A 22,880-nucleotide genomic window follows, 5' to 3' on the forward strand; every position below is an offset into this window, starting at 1 on the left:
TCACTGAAATTTTAATATAACATGTTTACAATATATATTTTTACCCATATGCTTCAAAAAATTCCAAAAAAACTTAAAAATGACGATTATGACAATTATCACTTTTCTATGGTACATCTTGACTGAAATTTAAATATAACATGTTTACAATATATTTTTATCCATTTGCTTCAAAAAATTTCAACAAAACTTAAAAATGACGATTATGACAATTGTCACTTTTCTATGGTACATCTTCGCTTAAATTTTATTTTAACATGTTTACAGTATATATTTTTACCTATTTGCTTAAAAAAATTTCAAAAAAACTTATAAATGACATTTATGACAATTGTCACTTTTCTATGGTACATCTTCACTGAAATTTTAATTAACATGTTTACAATATATATTTATACCTTGCTTTAAAATAATTTTAAAAAAGTTCAAAAATAACAATTTAAAATTTTAACATGTTCCTTCAAAGAAAAAGAAATTCAAAAAAAAATATATTAAAAATAACTTATATATAACTCATATAGTTATTTTAATGACAAATTCTCACTTTACTTCTTTTTGTTTATCTTCTCTGATTAGTCGACTAAATTAGTCGTTTTAGTCGACTAAATTAGTCGTTTTAGTCGACTTATTAGTCGTTTTTAGTCGACTAATTAGTCGTTTTAGTCGACTAATTAGTCGTTTTAGTCGACCAAATTAGTCGACTAATCGAAATTTAGTCGCTAAAGTTTTTAGTCGAATTGTTCGACTAAAACTATTAGTTAGTCGACTAAATTAGTCGTTTTAGTCGACTTATTAGTCGTTTTTAGTCGACTAATTAGTCGTTTTAGTCGACCAAATTAGTCGACTAATCGAAATTTAGTCGCTAAAGTTTTTAGTCGAATTGTTCGACTAAAACTATTAGTTAGTCATCTGTTAGTCGACTAAATTTAGTCGATTAACAACACTAACTATATGCCTTCTTACTTTTTATAAATAAATTTCAGAGACCTGCAGAGGTACCATTTGCACGGCCCGGCCCGGTTTTAAATTTTTTAGGCCCGGCCCGGATATTTAAAAAAAAATTTTTACGGCCCTGCCCGGCCAGGATTTAAAAATTTAAGGCCCGGCCCGGATATTTTTTAAAAAAATTTTTTACGGCCCGCTCGGAATTTTTTAAAATTATATTCGACCTGGTATATACAAAAATTTACCTATAAGGTATTTTACCATATTTTTCAGCAAGTATTATCGCTTATTATTTAAAAAATGCATGTAAAAAGCTAATATTTTGAGAATATTATATTGAATTTATAAAAGTATAAAACTGTTATTTATAAAAATGGATATTTTGAGCATATACTATATTTTATATTGCATTTATAAAAATTAAACTAATATTCATAAAAATGGTAATTATATTTGTCATATAATATATTTTATATTGCATTTATAAAAATAAAACTAATATTCATAAAAATGGTAATTATATTTGTCATATAATATATTTTATATTACATTTAAAAAAAATAAAACTAAAATTTAATTTATAAAAATGGAAAATATTTTGAGAATATAATATATTGTATTTAATTACTATTTAATTTATAAAATAAAAATAAATCGCTATTTAAAAAAATGCATGTATAATAAATAGTATTTTGAAAATATAATCTAATTGCACAATATTAATATAATTTATTTTATAATATAAATTTTTAACAAAAGAAGATAATTGTATTATATAATATTGTAAAAAAAAATAATGAAAAATGTTGGATTAAAAACTTTCATGACTCAAGGTAAATATAATAAATGCAATAAATATTTGACAGTTTGCAAAGTAAAAAACCAGCATGATTGACGAAACCCTATACTCAAGAAAGATATTAAAAGTTCACAAATTATCATGAAGAAAGAGAAGCATATCAACCTTTTCAGGTTGAAGATTACTTCTTCTTTCTTTAAGTATTCTCCCAGTAGTGGAAAAATTCCGCTCACAGCTTGCACTTAAAGCAGGAATTGCCTATCCACCTTAAATTTTTTATCTATTATTTATGTAATTATAATATTCATCATCGGGTATTGACATATTACCAGAATTACTATCGCCCCATTTGTCATAAAACGATTCAGTTTGTTTAACAACAGTCGTAATTTGACTGGTCGATGGTATTTCATTTTCTTCCTGAACCTCTTGTAATTTAATATAATCGTTTATATAGTTTTCCTTCATTTTGCGATCTGTCCCTGACTACATACGTAATTGCTTGAATTTGGGACAGAGAAAAAGAGAAATAAAATGATACTTGTGTAAAACAAATTTTTCAATTAAAAAATGCTTTATATTAAGTAAAATCAATTACAAACTTTAAGAAGTGATAATCCTTTATTTGATTGTTTTGGTAAAATATATTCTAAAAATTTAGATATGAATTATAAAAAAATATATTAATAATACTTTATTGGGGCTTATTTAAGATATTCCTTTATTTGATTGTTTTGGTAAAATATGTTGTAAAAATTTAGATATGAATTATAAAAAAATATATTAATACTTTGAATAAATTTGCAGGAAATTAATAATTAGATCGATCTGTGGTTTTTAGGTAGTGTTAACCATCACCCAATATTATATTAATCATAACTATAATATAATATAATCTTATAACCATTAACTCATAATGTAAAAATTTTTATAAAAAATATTAAGGCCCGGCCCGGCCGGGGTTTAACAATCTTAAGCCCGGCCCGGATATATTAAAAAAAATTTTAGGCCCGGCCCGGATATGTTTAAAAAAAATTTTTTAGGCCCGGCCCGGGTATATTTAAAAAATTTAAAATACTCTCTGATAAATATCTTATACTTGTTTGGAATAAATTATTACCATGCTTTTATATTAATGCATATACAAGTAATTTATTATATTTTATATAAACTAATAAAAATATATTTCATATTTGTTCCAGGTTTATTTTTTTATTAAAATTAACCTCCTATCTTGTAAAAATATTTTATGACTATATATAGACTAAGGTAACCCGGCCGAAGGCCGGACAAAAGCGGGCTGAAGGCCCGCCCAAAATGGGGTCCGGTTACGAAGCTCTTAGTAATTTTTTAATTCCCCCCCCTTTTAGGAAAATCCTGGCTACGCCTATGATCTATAGGGGAAATGTGCCATGAATGGCCATGTTTTTGATTTTTTGAAAAAAAGGTATTAAAAATTTATGTTTGACCAAACAAATTTTATATCAATGTGTAGTTTAAATATTAATCTTTAAAATAAAATTTGAATAAAAGCTCTATGCATAATACTTTATGAGCTAAATGAGATTATGTGAAAGTTGTTTTTCTGTATGTATTGACTGGCCATATACTATGTGATAACTGGTCATAATATATTATTTAAGAATTTTATTATAAATATGAAATAATACAATATGAAATACTTTTAAAAGACCTATGTTAATGTTAATACATTTTTTAGTTATATAAAAAATTAATTATACACTAATTTAATTAGTATTAAAATCTCAATTTATTAACACATCTATTTAATGATAATATTATAAATTAACATCTTAATTATCATTTTATAAACATTCTTAAGCTTGTTTATCATTATACTTCACCAAATGATGTTTTGCAAGAGCTTTTCATTTTAATATTAATATGTGAATGTGCGAATTGTGGCCAATCAATACATGGCCAGTCAATACTCACCTCTCTATTATTATTAAACACCTTTATATGTCTATTAAATAAAGCTTTTAAAGTCTAATTTTTTGTGTGAACAATGCTAAATGCCTAAGGATAATATTTATATAAAATATCAGTAATCTAAATTAGTAATTTTTCACCAAACAATAAAATGTGTAACGTGATTTTACCAGAAAGGGGTACTAATAACAGTTTATTTGAAATATTTTTTTATTGAATTGCTCTATTCAATAAACGAACTTAGGTAAGATACATATCATAAATATACACATTTTGACCAATTTTGAGAGAAATTGGTCCAATAGATAAAAAGTTAAAGGGTAGTGCAGTCTTCACACATGGCCATTTGCACATTTTCCCTACATATGATTTTATATGTAATGGAACCTGTTATTACTACTCATTTTAGAACATTTGGGATATCTCACTCTTTCAATAACTATTATAATATTAAAACTTAAAACAATTGCTTTAAATAATTTCAGGCTTTGTAAGCCACTTGTTAATCCATTCCTGCAAGACATAGAAAAAAAGGTATACAGTGAAATATTGTTTACAATTTATATTTTGATTATATTTACTTTCAATAGATTCGAACACATCTTTAAAGATGAATATACTACTATCAGAAATAATTCATCCGCTATTTAAATTGAACTGACTCTGGATAAAATTATAGGTCTACGAAGTTAGAAAGCTTGAACTTATTTCCAGTTTGAGAAAATATCTTTACAAAGAAAAGGTAGATTTTGATTCCTTTTTAAAACAACAAACATACCAGATTATTTTCTGATTAAGATTATAAGGATTATTCTTTAATTATTATAAATTCCCCCAATTACAATTTTTATTTATTAAATATAACACAACCCTCCCATCCTCTGCACTAGTTGAACGTGTGTTTAGCACGGCGAAAGATGTGTTAAGCACTCTTGTTTTTGTTTATCTGATCAAAATTCTGAAAATCATTGGTAAAAACTAAAAAAAATATAATAGTATTTTATCTTATAATATATTATTTTTATATAATTTTATTTACATTATATAGGGAATTTTTTATATAATATTTAATTTTTCAAGTAACGAATAACGTGTTACTTTCTGAATATCCAGTAGCATTCTTTTTTTTTTCGTAAGGTAACGAGCAATGGTAACGCGTTCCTTTTTTTTGACGTAACGAGTAACGCGTTTCTTTTTAAGTAGCGTTTACAGCACTAATTTAGATATATTGGATTTTATAAAAAAAATTAAACAATCATGATACTTTCTTCAAATTTGTAAGTTTTATTTTAACCCCAAGTCCAAAATGATATTGATCTTGAGGTGCTACTTATTTAAAAGTTGATGGAGGTCATATTGAAATGTTAGAAAGTTTTCAACGATTAAAAATGGGTTTTTAAAGTATAACACATTGTTCGTTATCACCTGTAGAAGTACTATTTAGGATTGCTAAATATATATAATAGAACACATTTTTATAAGGATAATTTGTTGATCATAGGGTAAAATATCTTCAAGTGTCAATGTCCATTGCCCTGATCCCGGCCTAAGGACACTGACCGGGCTTAATTTTTTACCCGGGCCGAATATTTAAAATCGTTATTATTATCTATAAAAATTAAAAGGAAATTTAATATAATATATTCAAAAAAATATAAAACGCTAGGTTCGAATTTTTTTAAAAAATCCGGGACGTGCAAATGGTACATCTGCAGGCCTCTGATATTATTCAATCATAAAAAATTTATTTTTATTTTTAATGATTTATAATCAAATCCTACTTAAATTTTTTATTATACTAAAGAAGAATTGTAATTATGTAATTATAAATACCTTAGAAAATCATGATAACATGTAATTAGTAATTAATTACCGCTTTTAGAAAAGGATTTAATAATTATAATTATTTATAAAAATTTTATAAGTAATAGTAATTGGGAATTAATTAAAATTTTTGAGTAATTATACCCATCCCTGGTCTGGGTTAGCATTAATGTTATTGATTCAACATCTTTATCGTAATTAACATTTTGAGAATATTTGACCGATCAAAGTGACCGATTGCCTACCCTGATAAAAACAGATGATAACGATTTTATTAATAAAATTTTTAAGTTATCTGAATTTTCGTAATTAAGTTTACACAATATTTCATGTTTTGCTGATAATTATTAGATGATGCTATTAAATTTAATAGTATTTCTAATTTTAATATAGAATATATTTGATCTAGATTTTAAAAAAATATCTTTTATGATACACATAGAAGAGATATAATCATAGGATCTAGGTTATATATTCCCGAAAAGGCATTGTTTAAAAAAATCTGTTTTCTTAATTAACATTTTGATTCACGCAAATAATATAAAATTACTCCTTTACTATCAATTTTTTAAATATTATTATTAAAAAATTTGAAAAAAAAGTAGAATTTCACAATTTATAAATAAAATAAGCTTTGATCGAGTATTATTATTTTTTTTACAGCGTTCGAAATTTATTCCATGGTCATCCAAGGCCCTTTTATAATATTATACAATTATATATTGGTTTCATGAACTGATAAGTTGTTGAATAAATATGGAATTGGTTTTAGAAGACATAAGTTTTAAACCAATGATGAGGACTGCAAATCTAAGGGTGCCTTTTCTATCAAAACCTGATGCCCAAATCAGAGGGTGGAAATAAAAGCAATTTGATTTTAATCGCGAATAAAATTAGTTGTTTTCAAAAAAAATTATTTGGATTTAATTATATTTTAATATTTTGTAGATTTTTTTTTACTCAATATTTTAAGCAAAATTTTTTTGGAGATCAAAAAATTGAAGATTTTTATAAAGGAGATCAAGATCTTTTTTAAAATATTTGTGATTTCATCAAAAATTTTTAAGCATAAAAATCACAAGATTTACTCATATAAGATTTTTTACGAAAAATATTTGAAATTTTAGGCAAAATTTGATCTTAAATCCTATTTAAGCATTCTCAAAAAAAAACTTCAGAGTTCAAAAATCTTTATAGATTTTTTATTTTAAAGAAAATTTCAAACTGTTTTAAATATAGAACAAATCCATCAAAATTTCAAAACCTACTCCAGAAATTTTTATGTTTATTAGAAAGTAAAATATCTATTTAATTGAATCCTTGAAACCTCGGAAAGCCCCCCCCCCCTTCATAAATAAATTCCTCTTTTCTAGCAAATATTGATGACTAGCAGTGATGAAATCCGTTTCTAACATGAAGAAATGATGTGCAGACTTTTTAGCAAAATCTCTTCAAATTTATGCATAGGAACTGGTAAAATTATATTAAACGTTCAGGTCACACATGTTATCGGAAAAATCGATAAAAAGAACTCAAAGGAATCATATATCTTTGTGTAATATGAAAAAATATTCTAAATAATTATCACTATGCCAGGATAGAATTATTCCCTCATCCATTATATATTTATATTGATTTCGTAAAATCTGTTATGAACGCGATTTAAACTAGTGATCTGCATCGGGCCTAATTTTTCAAGCCCGGCCCGGCCCGAAATTTTTTCCAAAAAGTTTTGCCTGGCCCGGCCCGAACCCGAAATTTTTTTTAAAAAGTTTTGCCGGCCGGCCTGAACCCAATTTTTTTTTGAAAAAATATACCGGCCCAGCCCGAATTTATTTAAATATAGAAATTAATTTTTATAATTACTCAAAATAAACGATATATGTTATATGGCGTCTAGTTTCTATAAATAAAATTAAATATTTTTATTAAACATAAAAAATTCAACATAAAATTGATAAAATTAGATATATTTAAAAAAATTTAAAGAACCGGCCCGAAGTCCGTTCGGGCCGGGCCTACTTTTGCAGATCTCTAATTTAAACTATCATTGGTATAATTATTAATATTATTATTTTTTTAATTAAGGGATCATAGGGTAATCAAAGGGTATTTTTACCATTTGTCAAAGAGTGCTTTTAGCATTTGTCATATATACACATAGAAAATTCAGAAGCTAGGCCTGGGAAGCCAATACAAAACCGATGAAACACTAAGCTTGTTTTGTGGCATGATTGATGGCTTAGCTTTTGTTCCTTTATGTGATATGATATGGCCTAAAGGCTGAATTGGGTGGGTTTTAGCCCGTCCACACACTGAGCTGGTTTAAATTTAAAGAACGGGTGGGTGAGTTAAGAATAATATTGAAACTATGGGCGGACGGGCGGTTTATAAAATATACAACTTTTATTTGTTATTTAAAATCATTTAAGTAAACATTTAAAAAAATATATATGCTCCCTGAAATTTCAACATTTTTAATACCAAAGTACCAATAATAACTGAAGATGTTGCAGCCCTAAGAAATTAATTATAAAAAATATATCGAAAATATGTTCGATTTGATTTGCATGGAAGAATATAACATCAAGATGAAAATCTGATTTTACCCGTTTTCCCAAAAGCAAAGAGAATTCAAATTAAAGATGATTAAATTTTTTATAAAAAACGATTACAATTTACAATAAAAATATAAACTCTATAAAAATAAAATATATATTATTATTTATTTTTTTTAAAAAGAGTTAATAAAATAATGTAATATGTTAAAAATTGAACATGAGGAGTTACATCTAGGTTATGGCACCGTGGATTGATTATACTATCAGACCTACTAAGTTCCAATGAAATTCGTTGACGTTGGTAAAAACCTTACTAAGGATAACCCAAAATTAAGCGCATTTTTTGGCCGAGTGCCTTGAAAAAATCTTTTGCTCTGGGTCCAAAAGCACCGATTATATCAGAAACAATGGGGGTTAGAGTAATATTAGGACTGCTATTGTATTTATTAATTTTTCTAATTTCCGCTCTCTAAGGAATTAGAATAGGTTCCAAAGTTGATGAAATATTAGCTGAACGGAGAGTTCTAGCAATAATTAATTTATTGTTTGGTGGCGTGGATGGCGGACTTTAGAGAAACGGCAGTGAAGGGTGTGATGACCTAGACTGTCAGGGAGCTGCCATAGTTTGCAAGATGAGGGTGTGACGATATCACAGCCTAAACAAAGACCTATTCCTATCCGAAGTTCTACGTTGGAAAGAAGCAAACCAAGGTTGTTAGGGATAGTCTCAAGCCATTCATAGCCTATGTTGAATTGTTGATGGAGAATTACTACTTTGATTTATGGGAGGTGATATCTGGGTTAAAGATCGAGGAAATGCCATCCAAGGTATCGTTAGAGTAAAGGAATTCAGCGGAATGCTGGATTAAAGGTAAGTCCCAAACTTGTTGTTTGGAGGATAAAGGCAATGGAGCATTTGGGGGTTTGACTTCCATAGGTTTAGTATCAACTCCAGATGGGGATCTAGTGGTAAAAATGTTAGTAATTGTTTGAATTTTGGTGCATGATGAGAGAAAAGCTGCAATACTCAGTGAGGCGGGGATCGAAAAATGCAATGTTTGAAATAGATAGCATCCATGTCAAAATTAAACAACAACAGATGGGAAGTCAAATTTTAAGATACTTAGTTTAGTTTAAGTCTACAATTTATAAACAATTACTTTTTTAAAATTTATTATTAATGGTTTCACTTTTTATTTAAATATCTCACTTGATTAGAGGATATATTTCAAACGGATATCCTACTTTGATGGAGACGATAAGAAAAAGATTTATCTTAGTAATCAAGATTAGCTAGAAAAATATTTACAATTCCAACAACCAGTGCTTCTTCTGAACGAGGAATTAGCATTGCTGGAAGGTTTTTAGTATCAATAAATATTGATTTTATATTATTACTTAAATATTCTTATCCGTAATTTAAAATACATATTTTTTATGCATAATATAGCAATTTCCTAAATTATAAAACTTTTTTATAGGGATGTAGCCCTGAAACTAAATAATTTTTTTTATTATACTTAAAAAAATTGAAAGAATAAGCTTTTAAATTTTATATGGGCAAAATATTTTTGTAAATAAAGGGCGGATGGGTAAAAAATTTTAGACCAAAGGGCGGGCGAATATATTTTTTTTAAATTATGGGCGGGTTGAGCTGACGGGTTATTTTTTAAAAATATTATACGGGCTTGTGCCCATTGCAGATCTCTAATATGGTTAATGCAATGACGTTCTTAAGAACGGTTACTATTAACAATAGAAAAGATATTCTCGATTATTTCGATAAAAAATTATATCAAGGGAATCGCAAGGGGCAATTCTCAATCCCAGACAGACACTTGCCTCGATTCCCACAAGAAACCTAGTACTATATCTGACAAAAAACGCATCAATAATCAATGTGATGGATGGAACAATCGTTTTTCTAAAGTTGAAAATAAACACCCATCATTTTGGGTATTGATTAAAAAATGAGACGGGACCAAACTCGAAAGATGATCCATTGGTAAATGGGCACCGAGTAAAAAATTGCAGTTCGGTGTGCGCAGTATGTTAGATTTCATTAGAACGATTGTTTTTAATATTAGATGTCCTTTATAATAATTATTATTTGATATTTATTGTGTATAGCCTTACCTATTACAATAAAACTGTCTTATTACAATATAATATTTAGTCAAGTTTAGTTTACTTAATATCGTAATTGTGGATGAATAATATTTTATTGAAAAAATAATTATAGGAAAAATTTTTACGAAAATTAAAAATCCAACTTTTTTTTACAGGGCCAAGGGTTTTTTTTCTTATTACCATTTCATCCTTTGCTTCTTAATTAGCTTCTATTATAAAAGCAGGGATTTGTTTTTATGAATTTTATCCTTAGAGTAGAATTTGGATTCAATTACTGTCTTATGGACTTTAGATTTCATTGATCTCTTACCAATTTTATTTTCAGCTAAATGCTCCTTTATACATAATTTAAATTTTTTATCTTCAAAATTTTATTGTGGGAATTCCTTCTCTTTATTTATATTTATGTTAGATTAGGTAAATTAACTTTATTATCATTAACCTCTTTGATTATTAAACTAGAAAGTGATTTTATTATTTTAAAAATTTACATTATTATTAATTTGAATTAATGCTGTAGAAATTAATCCATAATTTTTAGTTGTTATCATAACATTTCAAAATATCTAATACAATATATGTTAATATTATTTTGTTCTTTACCATATAAACTATTTATTATAAGGTTGCGTTTATATATGAGCCATATATGGGAATAATTATCAGGTACAAGTTAGCTTTATTTTTGTTTTTGCTTTACTAATATATTTTTTATAGATAAAGGTATTGGATGTGTATATTTTTAATATTTATAATCAAAAATCTATTTTATAGTATCTTTTTTAATATTGAGCTTGAAAATAAAGATTTATTGATGAAAATCATGTTCAATTATAAAACAAAAATTATTGGTCCTAATCGTTGGTTCAACTTCATAGAACTGATGAGATATAATCAGGCGCGTAGTCAGGAAATTTCTATAGGAGTGGTGAGGGGGTGCGTAATAATTTTTGATAAAACTAATCATCATATGAAATTTATTATTACCAATTCTATTAAAAAATAAGAATTTCGGACACATTAAAAAATATTGGGAAAAACAATATTTAAGAAAAAATATAATATTGTTAAAAAAATTTATAGTAAATTTAAATATAGGTATGTAAATAACAATAAATATGATTATTTACAATGTTATGTTAAATAACAATAAATATGATTATTTACAATGTTATGTTAAATAACAATAAATATGATTATTTATGTTAAATAAAATATGGTTGATAAGTGAAAATTTAATCGTCTTTGTGATTGCGCCAATTTTTAAATAATTTGTTCTGTGCTTGGGATTAAATCTCGATGAATAATAAGTAAAGCTAAACTATTTAGCTTATTTTCTGTTGTGATACTCCTAATCTAGGTTTTTATTCTCCTAAATAACGAAAAGGTTTTTCCATTTGTGCATGTGCTTATTGCTAATGTTACCAAAATATATAGTAAATTTTAATATATTTAGGAAACTCCAAAATATATTTTAAAATATCATTGCTTTTCTCAGAAAATTATCCAGTAGAATTAAACTTTTGTACCAAAATTAAAATTCAGAAATTAATTAGCCCCCAGATACATTAATATCCTCTGAATAAGATAGCCAAATAGTTAATTTTTATTAATATTTATTCCTCTGAAGAATTTATAGGCAATAAAATTTGTAAATTTGAGTCAATTTGTAGGTTCCAGGAGACTAGAAAATTAGAATATAATATCTAAACAATAAAAGTTAGTGTGATTATTATATTTCTAAATCCATGTGCCTTTTGCCTCTTATGGCGAATTAGCATTTAAACTCAAAACTATCTATGTTTAGTTTTTTTTGATAGCCATCGCAGTTTGTTGATTATGCAAATATGATGAAATATTTTTTAAAAATGCGCGATAAATTACATACACAAGGAGACGGAGATATGATTAATATAAATTCCTAGAAAGATAGTTCCAGATCAAAGGGCAAAACTTTAGAATGACTAAAAATCGTAAGTCATGAATAAATAATCTTTCATAAGACGAACTTGCCTGGGCTAATAAAATTTTACTAGAAAATTTTTAAAATAAGGAAATAAATTTTCCTTTCAAAAACTTCAAAATATTTTCATTGTTATTTGTTTATGAACGATGAATCTTTTTAGTTCATCCTCACAACTTTCATCGGTAGATGTTGTCGCCTAATCTAGAGAAATTCTCTAAATACTTCATTTAGAATATGCTGTTTTTATTGTTGGAAGTAATGACGAAAGAAAAATTTGAATATTTATTTGTAGGATTGGAAAAAAATGAATAGTTTATAATCTAATGTATATTAATTATTATTTTTTTATGTAAGAAATTGTTTTTTGTTTTTCTTTCGTCACAACTTCCAACATTTATGTGTGCATGATGAATTAGAAAATTAAAAATGATAGTGGCATTGTTATATGCATATCGTCGAATTTTAAATCATTTAACATTTTTAAAGTTAAACTTAAGACTTTAGAGATTTGAATTTAGAATTAAGCCTATCTTATGTAATGACCACATAATAAATCTTTCCTTTAAAAGATGTTGTTTTGTTTCTTAGTGTTTTGATTATTACTTTATCACCTTCTGAATGTTGAAAAATTTTATTAATTTTTGTTTCCATAAATAAATTGAAACTGGCAAATGCCTTCTTAAAGTTATTATCACATTCATATATATTTAAAATCTTTTATTTAAAGGATTTTCTACTGCATTAGCTAATGATTTTCAAAAATGCAGATCAATTTAAATAATGGACGTGGTTTAGGAAATTTAAAATTTTTGTTCAAAAATAAACTAAAGAAAAATAATTATATGATCAAGAACAATTTTTATTGTACCAATCGTTTTGGGAAGAACACTTTACTAGTTGTTCGACATCTTTATCTAATTGTTCCCACCATGTATAATGTCTCGAATGGATTTCATTGATGTAATACCCGGATGTCCCCTATGCAATATATGTAAAACTCTTTTTTTAAAGTGAGTACGGGATGATTAATATGCCATTCCAAAATAAAATACCGACATCATTTTCTATTTTATCTATTCTTATTCTAGAAGCTTGTAATTCTGATGCTTGATTTTGTATATTTGTACCATTTATTAATATTTTTACTCTTCTTAAAATTGAATCTTTCGCGGTTTCCGCTCTTCTTTTCTTTGTAAACCACATTATTGGAGCTAATTTCGCCTTGTATTTTGTCAATCTCATAATTTTGGTAGTTCGCTTTTAAATTTTTATAAACTAGCAAGACTATCAAACATGCTATTTCATATCGTACAGCATGGTATAATAAATTGTTTTCTTAAAACTACTTTGATAATCTATGCAGTTAGGCCTATTACTGGCATTCCATAGCTTAGTAGAGCCACTTATAAATTTGTGACATTCTTTTGCATTCTGCAGTAATTTTAATATTTGTATTAATATGCTCATGTTGGGTGACTTGAAAAAAATTTCCCATTTAAAATATTTAATTTGAATTTATAATTTTTTTTCCTTGTGTAGTAACATCATTGTTTTGTTTTTATTTTCCGATGATTCTATAATTATATCTTCAATAACTTGGTTAATAATTATAAGTAGGGATGTGAACCCGGACCCTGAACCCTCCTGGACTCTCGTATTTTGCCTGAACCCGGACTCGGACCCTTTTTAAAAGTGGAGGATCCAAGGGTTCTAGGTATCATAAAAATTTTTAATAATGAAAATATTTTTTAAAAAATAATATAAATTTTTTAAAATTTTATTAACTTTTTTGTGGAATCATTTATTTTATCTTCGCGTTTTTCTTTCAATTTTCTTCCTGGACTTCCATTTTATTTAGAGATTGATATCATAATTTTCCAGTGTAATAATATTTTATTATGTAAATTTATTAATATGCTATGTTATAGAAATACGTTGATTATTTTGAAAGTGAATTATTTTGTAGTACAATTTTAATTTAAATGATAATGCACAACACGTTGGTCCTCAATTTGTATGATGCTAGAACGATTATTAAGTTTGAAAGATTTCTGTAATGATTTTATTATAGGAGCATGTGAAATCATTTTGTCGGAAGATGATTGGTCAAATAAAGGACCTTACTAGTGTATTAGTTCCTTTAAAAATAACAATATTAAGATTACAATCAGAATTATGTTTATTTGATTTTAAGACATGATTAGATGCCGATTAGATTTAGAAAAATTTACAGTCCTTTTTATACGAAATATTAGAAAACATGAAAATTCGAGAGCAACAATATTTGCAAAATAGTGTTATACGCTTCTATATATTTAGACCCTCGATATCAAGTTTTATTGAGTATTTAGCAAAAACAAATGGCTAAAGACCACCTTAAGGATTTATGGCATAAGCAAAACTCCTTTATTTACATTATATTGAAGGCTACGACAATACTATTGGTTGTAGTGATAATAATAATAATGATAGCGACATTGATGATCTTGAAATTTTAATTTTAGATAGAGAAAAAAAAATCAAATTATCATCAGATAGAAAGGAGGATCAGAAATTGCCTATTGCATCTTTAATAGTAAAGTTCTCAGAAGTTAAGAGAATAAATAAGGATATAAATATTTTAAAATTCTTCAATATATCCAGAATTATATATCTTATCTAGAATCTTCATGGCTGTATCGGCGACACATAATTTTATAAAGATAACTATTTATTTTAGGTAAGGGTAGAACGTGAATTTCATCTTTAAAATATATATTGTCTACTTTACGTAATCTCAAAGATGATATTTTACAAGATATTATGATTGTAATAAAACATTTCAATTATTTCATTTTAAAATTTTTTTGATTATGAATATGTATAGAAATATAATAATAAATGAATAAAAAAAAATCTTATTTTGAATCATTATTTTTATGTTCCCTGAACCGGAACCCTGGACCCGGGTCCTTTCAAATTTTATTCCTGAACCCGGACCTGGACCCTTTTTTTTGTCGAAGGGTTCACATCCCTGATTTCAAGTAATTTTTATTGTAATAATGGATGCAAAGCGATACAATATGGTAGTTGTTTATCAAATTGGTATATGACGACCAACCGCATGCATCAAAAATATCAGAGTTGTTATAAGATACTTTTTAAATGGATCTAGATACAGATACATCGTCTAAAATAATATTTAGATACAGATATTTTAACCAAAAATCTATCTAGATAGAGATACAGATATCACATTTTTATATCTAGATAAAGGATCTAGATACTTGTATCTAGATCCTTTAACAACTCTGAAAAATATGTACTTGGATTAAATCTTAAAATAATATCATTTTAAATTTTAATACTATTTAAATTAACTAATATAATTTTTTTTAGAGTATCTGAATCATTTTGAATACAAAGTTGATTAAGATACAGATATTAAATAAATTATATCTTAAATACAAGATTTTTTAATTTAAAAAAAATACAAAAGTATTATATACAAATATCCGCGATACTGCTCAACCTTGCTGGTGTATGATATTTATATCAATGATCGCTAATCTATTTAATTCTTGTTTGTTAAGCAGTTAAATTTAAGAAACTTTGTATCCTGATATAAGTTCCATCTCGTTATTATGCTTAATGGAATAGCCTAACGTGCAGTTTGCTGCAGAGTGCTTAAAATACTGCACTATCTTTTTTTTACATCATTTATATTTAAAGTTATTTAATGTAAGAAATTATCAAAAATATAATGCATTAGGTATCCTCTCATCATCTTTGAATACATTTATATTCATTTTTAGACAGCACGTATAAGGTAATTGCATTAATTATCGTTTAGATTTGTAGGTAAAATGGGAAAATAAACAATAAGCTAATATATTTAATTTTCCTTTTAATTTTGACTGATTATAATTTGAGTGCAAATGATTTGTATTTACTAAGTATAAATAAAAATGAAACATATTTAAATTAAATTTATTACCAAATTTCCATTGCTGAACGAGAGGAGAGACTAAATTATTTTTCATTCAATTGAAAAGACGGGGAAAGAATGTTGTATAAATGCTAACTTTTTTTGTTTTCAAAGATTATTTCTTTTTCATAAAGGAATTAGAAAATGTATATTATAATAAAATTGAAAATTTATATTCATAAAAAAACAATATAAAAAATTAAAATTTCCGAGATTCATGGGATAATCACGACCGGCAAAAATTTTGGGAAGGTCATTCACATCTAATAATTTAAATTTTATTCACACTCACGCCGTGACCCATGGGGGCGCGCGAATTTCACAGCCCGCGCCCACCTCTAGTAACAACATTGTTTTTTCTGAATGTCAAAATATATAAATTAAATGAAGTAAAGATCATCATGCTTTCTCCTTATTTCGATGAATTCTAAATTTATTTTGAAGAAACAAGATGAAATAAACATTATGCTTTAGAAATTTATATTTTTCTTCAAGCCTAGCCTTGCCTGGTTTTTAATTTTTATTGGAATTCATAAGTAAAAATGTTGAGTAAGGCTTTCATCAGGTTAACTCTTCGACGGCTACTATAATAACCCAAAGGATACCATTAAATCAAAGAATAACAAATCCTATTCAAAAAATAGATTCAAAGTTATAAAAAAAATGATTGATGTATCACCCCAAGACATCTATTCTTCTCATATCTACGAAATGTAAGCTTGGAATGATGTCACATGAAGATTTTTTAAAAAATGGTTCAAGCTTTTATGATAAAAGAATAAATAGATTTTTTTTTATCCAGTATGAATAAAATTTTTCCTGGATTATTATACTGCAAAATTATTAATTGTGACAAAAATATTAAGGCCGCTTGGATGTAAACGTATTACATCTATTGTATAGCGTTGTTAACGCATGTGGTCTTGATAAAGACTACTATATAAATCACTAACAGATGATAAACGTCAATTTTATTATAGGATGAATAAAATGTTATTGATCTCTTCTAGAGCTAATTATTTTTTTCGAAAATAAGTTATTAATACTATTACATTAAGAGGTCGACATTAAATCTTAATAAGTTAAGCTAATTATGTAAATTTTATTATATTTTTAACATAATCTAAAAAAATTAAACCATTAAATAATATTAAATACTTGAGGGATGGTTGAATTTAACACCGGTTGTTTTTATTTATTGCATGCCAGTTGTGAAATGTCATAAAAAAATTTAACTTTAAAAAAAAAATAAGGTTATTTATTCATTCAAATTATGAATTTTTTAAAAAATAACTACCTTTATTCATAATTATTTAAATATTTTTTGAAAATATTTTAATATAGTCTTAGTCTACTCATAATCTCATAAAAAATTATATAATAAAATAGTGCAACTTGTTTGAAGCTTTGCTGGGGCGGGCCAGAGTATGTCTAATATAATACATAGCAGAGATCTGCAGTAAAGGTGTGCACCCAAGCCCTTCCTTCAGGCCGACATAAGTTGGCCTAAAAATTTTTAAACATTAAGCGGGTGGAAGCTGGTTAAAAAATATTTATAAAATAATGGGTGAGTGAATTTTAAATATTTTTAGGGCGAAATGAGCAAGACTTCTGTTAAAAATCATTTTTCTTTATTTTATATTATTACACATTTTATAAAATTAAAGATACATTAAAATAGATATATAAAGAGCCAAACTAGCCATTAAAATAATTTGTCATTAAAGCCTGCGGGTTAAAAATTATTTTAAAGCAACGAATGGACATCTTGGCAAAACTCGCCCTTTATAGGCCTTTAACGGGCCTTAAATATTTGGGTCGGGCATGCCTATTTAAAAAAATCATATCAATTAATCAAGTAAAATCATATAATAGAGCGTTTAATAAACCTTTACTACTCATATTTTCAATTTGCATACAACCAAAAACAAAAATCCGGACGGTAAATAGTCAAAAATAAAAACCCGGTTCGAAATAAATTTCCGAATAAGGGCCGGTCTAATACTGGCTTCTGATATATATCTAGCTTGAATCCTCTGTCCCCAGGGGTTACGGTGAAATTACGTCTTTGAAATTTCAGGAGATTAGTGTTGTTTAAAAGTTAGTTACTAGTTACATTATTAAAGTGACTATTTATTACTTACAGAATTTTAAAAGTAACTAACTACATGATAGTTACTTGTAAATAATTTTTATAATCCATCATTTTTATATAATTTTTTTTATTATACAAAATTTTTACAAATTTATATCAAAGAAATTTAAATGAAAATATTATGTAAAAAAAACTGCTATGAATAACTATAACATATAATTTTATTTATATTGAAAATAACTAGTGAAGGTCACGATCCGATCTTGGTCTGGACCTTAGCGATACACACGGATCCACCCATGGTCCTCAGATAAAAGACCGATTCAGATAAGTATCCTAAATAAAAAGACCACACCGGTCTTTTAATTTTTTTGTTATTTTAAAAATATTTTAGTTTTTGTTTTATCATTATATTAAAAGTATTTTTTGTTAACAATATCAAATCAAATATGAATAATATAATAAAGTATAAATATTTAATTTAAAGGAAAATGCCTTTTTGACCACCTTTTTTTCATAGTATGTTACAAAATAAAATAGAACTAAAAAATAAAAAGTATCACAAAAACTAAAGTAATTCCTCTAGAAAAGTCATAAAATATACACAAAATTTACTAAAAATTATATAAATTGAATAAGGCAAACTTAAATATTAATAAAAGACCGGTCCGGACCACGGTCCGAGCTGAAAAATAATTAAATGACCGGTTTGGTCTGCTTTCCTCAAAAAGATTGGTCCGTTCCTAGTCTGCGTTGACCTCGTATATAATGTTTATTTTATATAAAAATTTGAGCTTAAAATTTTTTACTTGAAAACATTGAGCTAGTTTTGCTGGTTTTTCTCTAAATTAGACTTATTCAAAAACAAATGCGAATTGGATAGCGCTTTATTCATATTCGATTCGTATATATTAACATTTGTGTTCGATTCGAATTATTCTTTTTTTAAAATATTTTAAAATAATTCATACGAAAATATATTGACAGAATAATTTTATTGCACCATTTTTAAAGAAAAAATGACAATAATAATCTATTCATAAAGAACATGTGATCAAGTTATTAACGAGACTAAAATGCATAAATAATTGATATCGGGAATAATCATTTGGAAAAGAAACCGTCGAATTTATTGTTTTATCTCTACTAGTAGATAGCCCGTCAAAAATGACGGGGAATGAGAATTTTCTCCTTACTTTTATGATAGTTGTTACCAGTTATTTGAAAATAATATTCAATTTTTATTCTTTATAACCTCCTACCCTCTTCAGTCCATGTCCAATCTATTAAAACCAAGTGTAGGAGCTATTTTAGTCAAAATATATTCAAAGCTTTTACGTGATACCCATATCAATATTATTTGTTAAAATATTACTGATCACCTATATCATATATTTAATATTAAAATTCCAAACAAGGTCCAAGGCCATAATAATTTTGAAAAAATTTCCCCAAGCCCAACCAAAGATCATGATAATTTTAGTAGTTGATAACTGGAATAAAATATTTAAAAAATCAATGAATTTAAAAATACAATCTAAATCAGATTTTCATGGGCCTTGATTTTTTGATTAGGCCCAGGCCTGCAAAAAAATTTGTTTTAGGTCAATATATGACTCATAGTTAATAATAAAAAAATTCCCAAGCGTCCAAGCTGATGATAATTTTGAAAAATTTTCCTCAAGCTCAGCCCAATATAATTTATAAAAATATTTTCCAATACCAGCCCCACCCATAAATATTTTAAAAAAATTTTCTCAAGCCTGGCTAACCCATAATAATTTTGAAATTTTTTTCCCAAGCCCAGAGATAGTTAAATCTCTAAAACCATATCTATTTTTTATTCTTTTTAATCCCGCTCAATCTTACTTCAGACCAAGACCAACCCATTAAGACTAAGAGTGAATACTATTTTTTGAGTAAAAATATATTTTAATTAGCTTTTACCTGAGACCCATATAAATATTGTGTTAATACACCTATGCCTAATATCTAATATTAAAGAAAAATACCAAGCCAGGTTCATGCACATCATAATGTTGGGAAAATTTTCTCAAGCCAACCAAAGATCATAATAATTTTGGTAGTTGAGTACTAAAATAAAATATATAAAAGTAATAATTCATTTAAAAATACAATCAGAATATGAAAGTTGCGTGGGCCTTGGTTTTTTGATCAGGCCTGGCTATGTCTGCAAAAAAAATTTTCAGGCCAATATCTAGCACATATTTAAAATTAAAAAATTTCCAAGCATCTCTATTTTAAATTTTACCCAATATGATTTCTATCACAAATTTAAATTTCTCTATATATAAAATTAAATTGAAGACATTGTTATTAAATTACAATAGAAATAAATGGCAAAATTTTACGAAAGTTGCATGGGATTTGGTTTTTTGATCAGACCTGGCAATATCTGCAAAAAAAAATTTCAGGCCAATGTCTACACTATATTTGAAATTCAAAAATTTTAAAGCTTCTCTATTTTAAATTTTACCGAATATGATTTCTATCATAAATTTAAATTTTGATATTTACATTGCAACAATTTTACTCTTAAATTTTAATATTATTATAAAATATATTAATGTATATTTAGTACCATATACACAAACTAACTAATTACCTCTCAGCCCCGTCATTCTTTACAGGTTATTAGCTAGTTTGGTAATAAACGGCAAAATTTTAAAAATATCAGCCATTAATATATATATAATTAATATTTTAAATGTAATTATAATATAAGTTGGTGCATAGCGTGTACTTTTGAAACGGGAGGTTTGTCGTTCGATACTGGTAGATTGCAAAAAATTAACATTACACTATATAGTCTCCTTAAATTTAAATAACGTTATGATGATACGAAAACGATCATATTTTGATTATGAAGATTATATATATAGGATATTGAAAATGCCATTGTGTCGATATGCAATTATTTATGTGGCAATAGTTTTTTTAAAAACCTTAAAAATTAAATATAATGAAAATACCTTTTTAAAATATTATACGCATTAATTCACATGAATTTTTTTTTAAATGGACATTACATAATTTTTAAGAAAAGCAAATAAATTTTGTCAATTATTTCGCATTTATTATTCTGCCTCTTTATTTTAAAAATTCTCAATTGCAACCTGCACAAAGTGACCACTCAAAAACCTTTACATTTTGTTTAAGATATTTCGAGGTAATATAGAATAATTTTGATAAAATAATAAATAATGCACATTGGCTAAGATTTTTAATTCGAACGATAATCATAATTATTATACTCGTTTTGGTATGCTTATTATGATGTAAATTTATGTACTAATATTTTTGTACTTCAAAATTACGAAAAATCTTCTATAATGACCACTTTATTTTCTTGGCCCCTTTAATTCGGTACTTCCCAGCTGAGATTCTAATAAAAATTGTCAAAACATTCTATATATTGGCCTCATCTCTATACTTACTAAAACGTAATCTCATGCCCTTGAGTTGTTACTATATAAGAGGTTTACTGTGAATCTTTTTTTGTTTTTATATATTTATTTTTTTAAAAACATATTTTTGAAGAAATTTATAATTATTTTGTTTTTTTTTCAAAATATTTGCCTGAAATTGAAATTAATTTTTTGGCTACATTTCTTTGGTAAAAATTTATTTTTTATTTTTAATGCAGTTGTATGCAAAATTATTTTTATAAATAAGTTTTTATTAAAAATTATAAAATAATTATTTAAAAAATTCATTCAACTCTCCTGTTTTAAATTTAATATTTTTTGCACAAATTCAATCCGATTCCAAATTTATTCTATTTCTAAACGGTATCGTGATAAATTTTATATAAATACCTATTTTTAAAGGAAATAAATAAATATACATAACATTTTCAGTTTTCGAACATTATTCATTCTTTTAAAAAATATTGTTATTTTTTAGCTTAAGTATCATGTAAAATAGGTAGAAATGAGAATATATAATAATTCAGATGTGTAGAAGTTATAAGAAAAACTATTTTTATTTTTTTATGAAAGTTAATTTGACTGTCTATACTTTTTTTCTATTGGCCAATATTGAAAAAAAATATAGATTTAATTTGATTATTATAGAAAAACAATAGTGGCCAAAATCTTACCTTTATTATGTTTATTTTTCTATATTTTATTTATTATGTATATTATTAACATGCTTATAAATCTTTATATATATATATAAATTAAATCTTTTAAAAATACTCTCCACGTTTTTTTACCTGTTTTTTTAAAGTATTATTTAATTTTTTTAATTAATTATTATAAAGTTCATTTACTATAAAAATCAATATTTTTTTATTAATATAATATCAAAGAATGACCGATTGAAAGAAGAATTGAATGAGTGCATCGAAAAATCCGAGGTTAGTGAGTACCAAACCAAAAAGATCACTTCTCAATATAGAGCATTACTCGAAGCCAAAGAGGTAAATAGCATTTTTAACAAATAATAAGAAAAAATTGAAAATTTGAATTGTTTATTTTTAATTAAATAATTATTTTTGCATAATTAAATTAAAAATGAGATAAGAAAACCACAAATGTTATAATACGAATTTATTTATATTTTCGTAGAAATTTTTTTTATTTAGAGATAGTAAATGAACTTTTATACGCATG

At 25.9% G+C, this 22,880-nt stretch overlaps 1 protein-coding gene across 1 annotated transcript in view; it reads left to right on the plus strand.

The window, feature by feature from the left end:
- Positions 1-22,880, plus strand: part of LOC135928685 (thyroid receptor-interacting protein 11-like) — a 48,046-nt gene that overhangs the window by 20,956 nt on the left and 4,210 nt on the right. The window contains exon 3 of the mRNA XM_065465141.1: positions 22,577-22,687. Coding sequence (XP_065321213.1) covers positions 22,577-22,687 — 111 coding nt within the window. The remainder of the gene's footprint in view (positions 1-22,576; positions 22,688-22,880) is intronic.

Source organism: Gordionus sp. m RMFG-2023, chromosome 4 (assembly GCF_954871325.1).
Source record: "Gordionus sp. m RMFG-2023 chromosome 4, tfGorSpeb1-WG-v2, whole genome shotgun sequence".
NCBI lineage: Eukaryota > Metazoa > Nematomorpha > Gordioida > Chordodea > Parachordodidae > Gordionus > Gordionus sp. m RMFG-2023.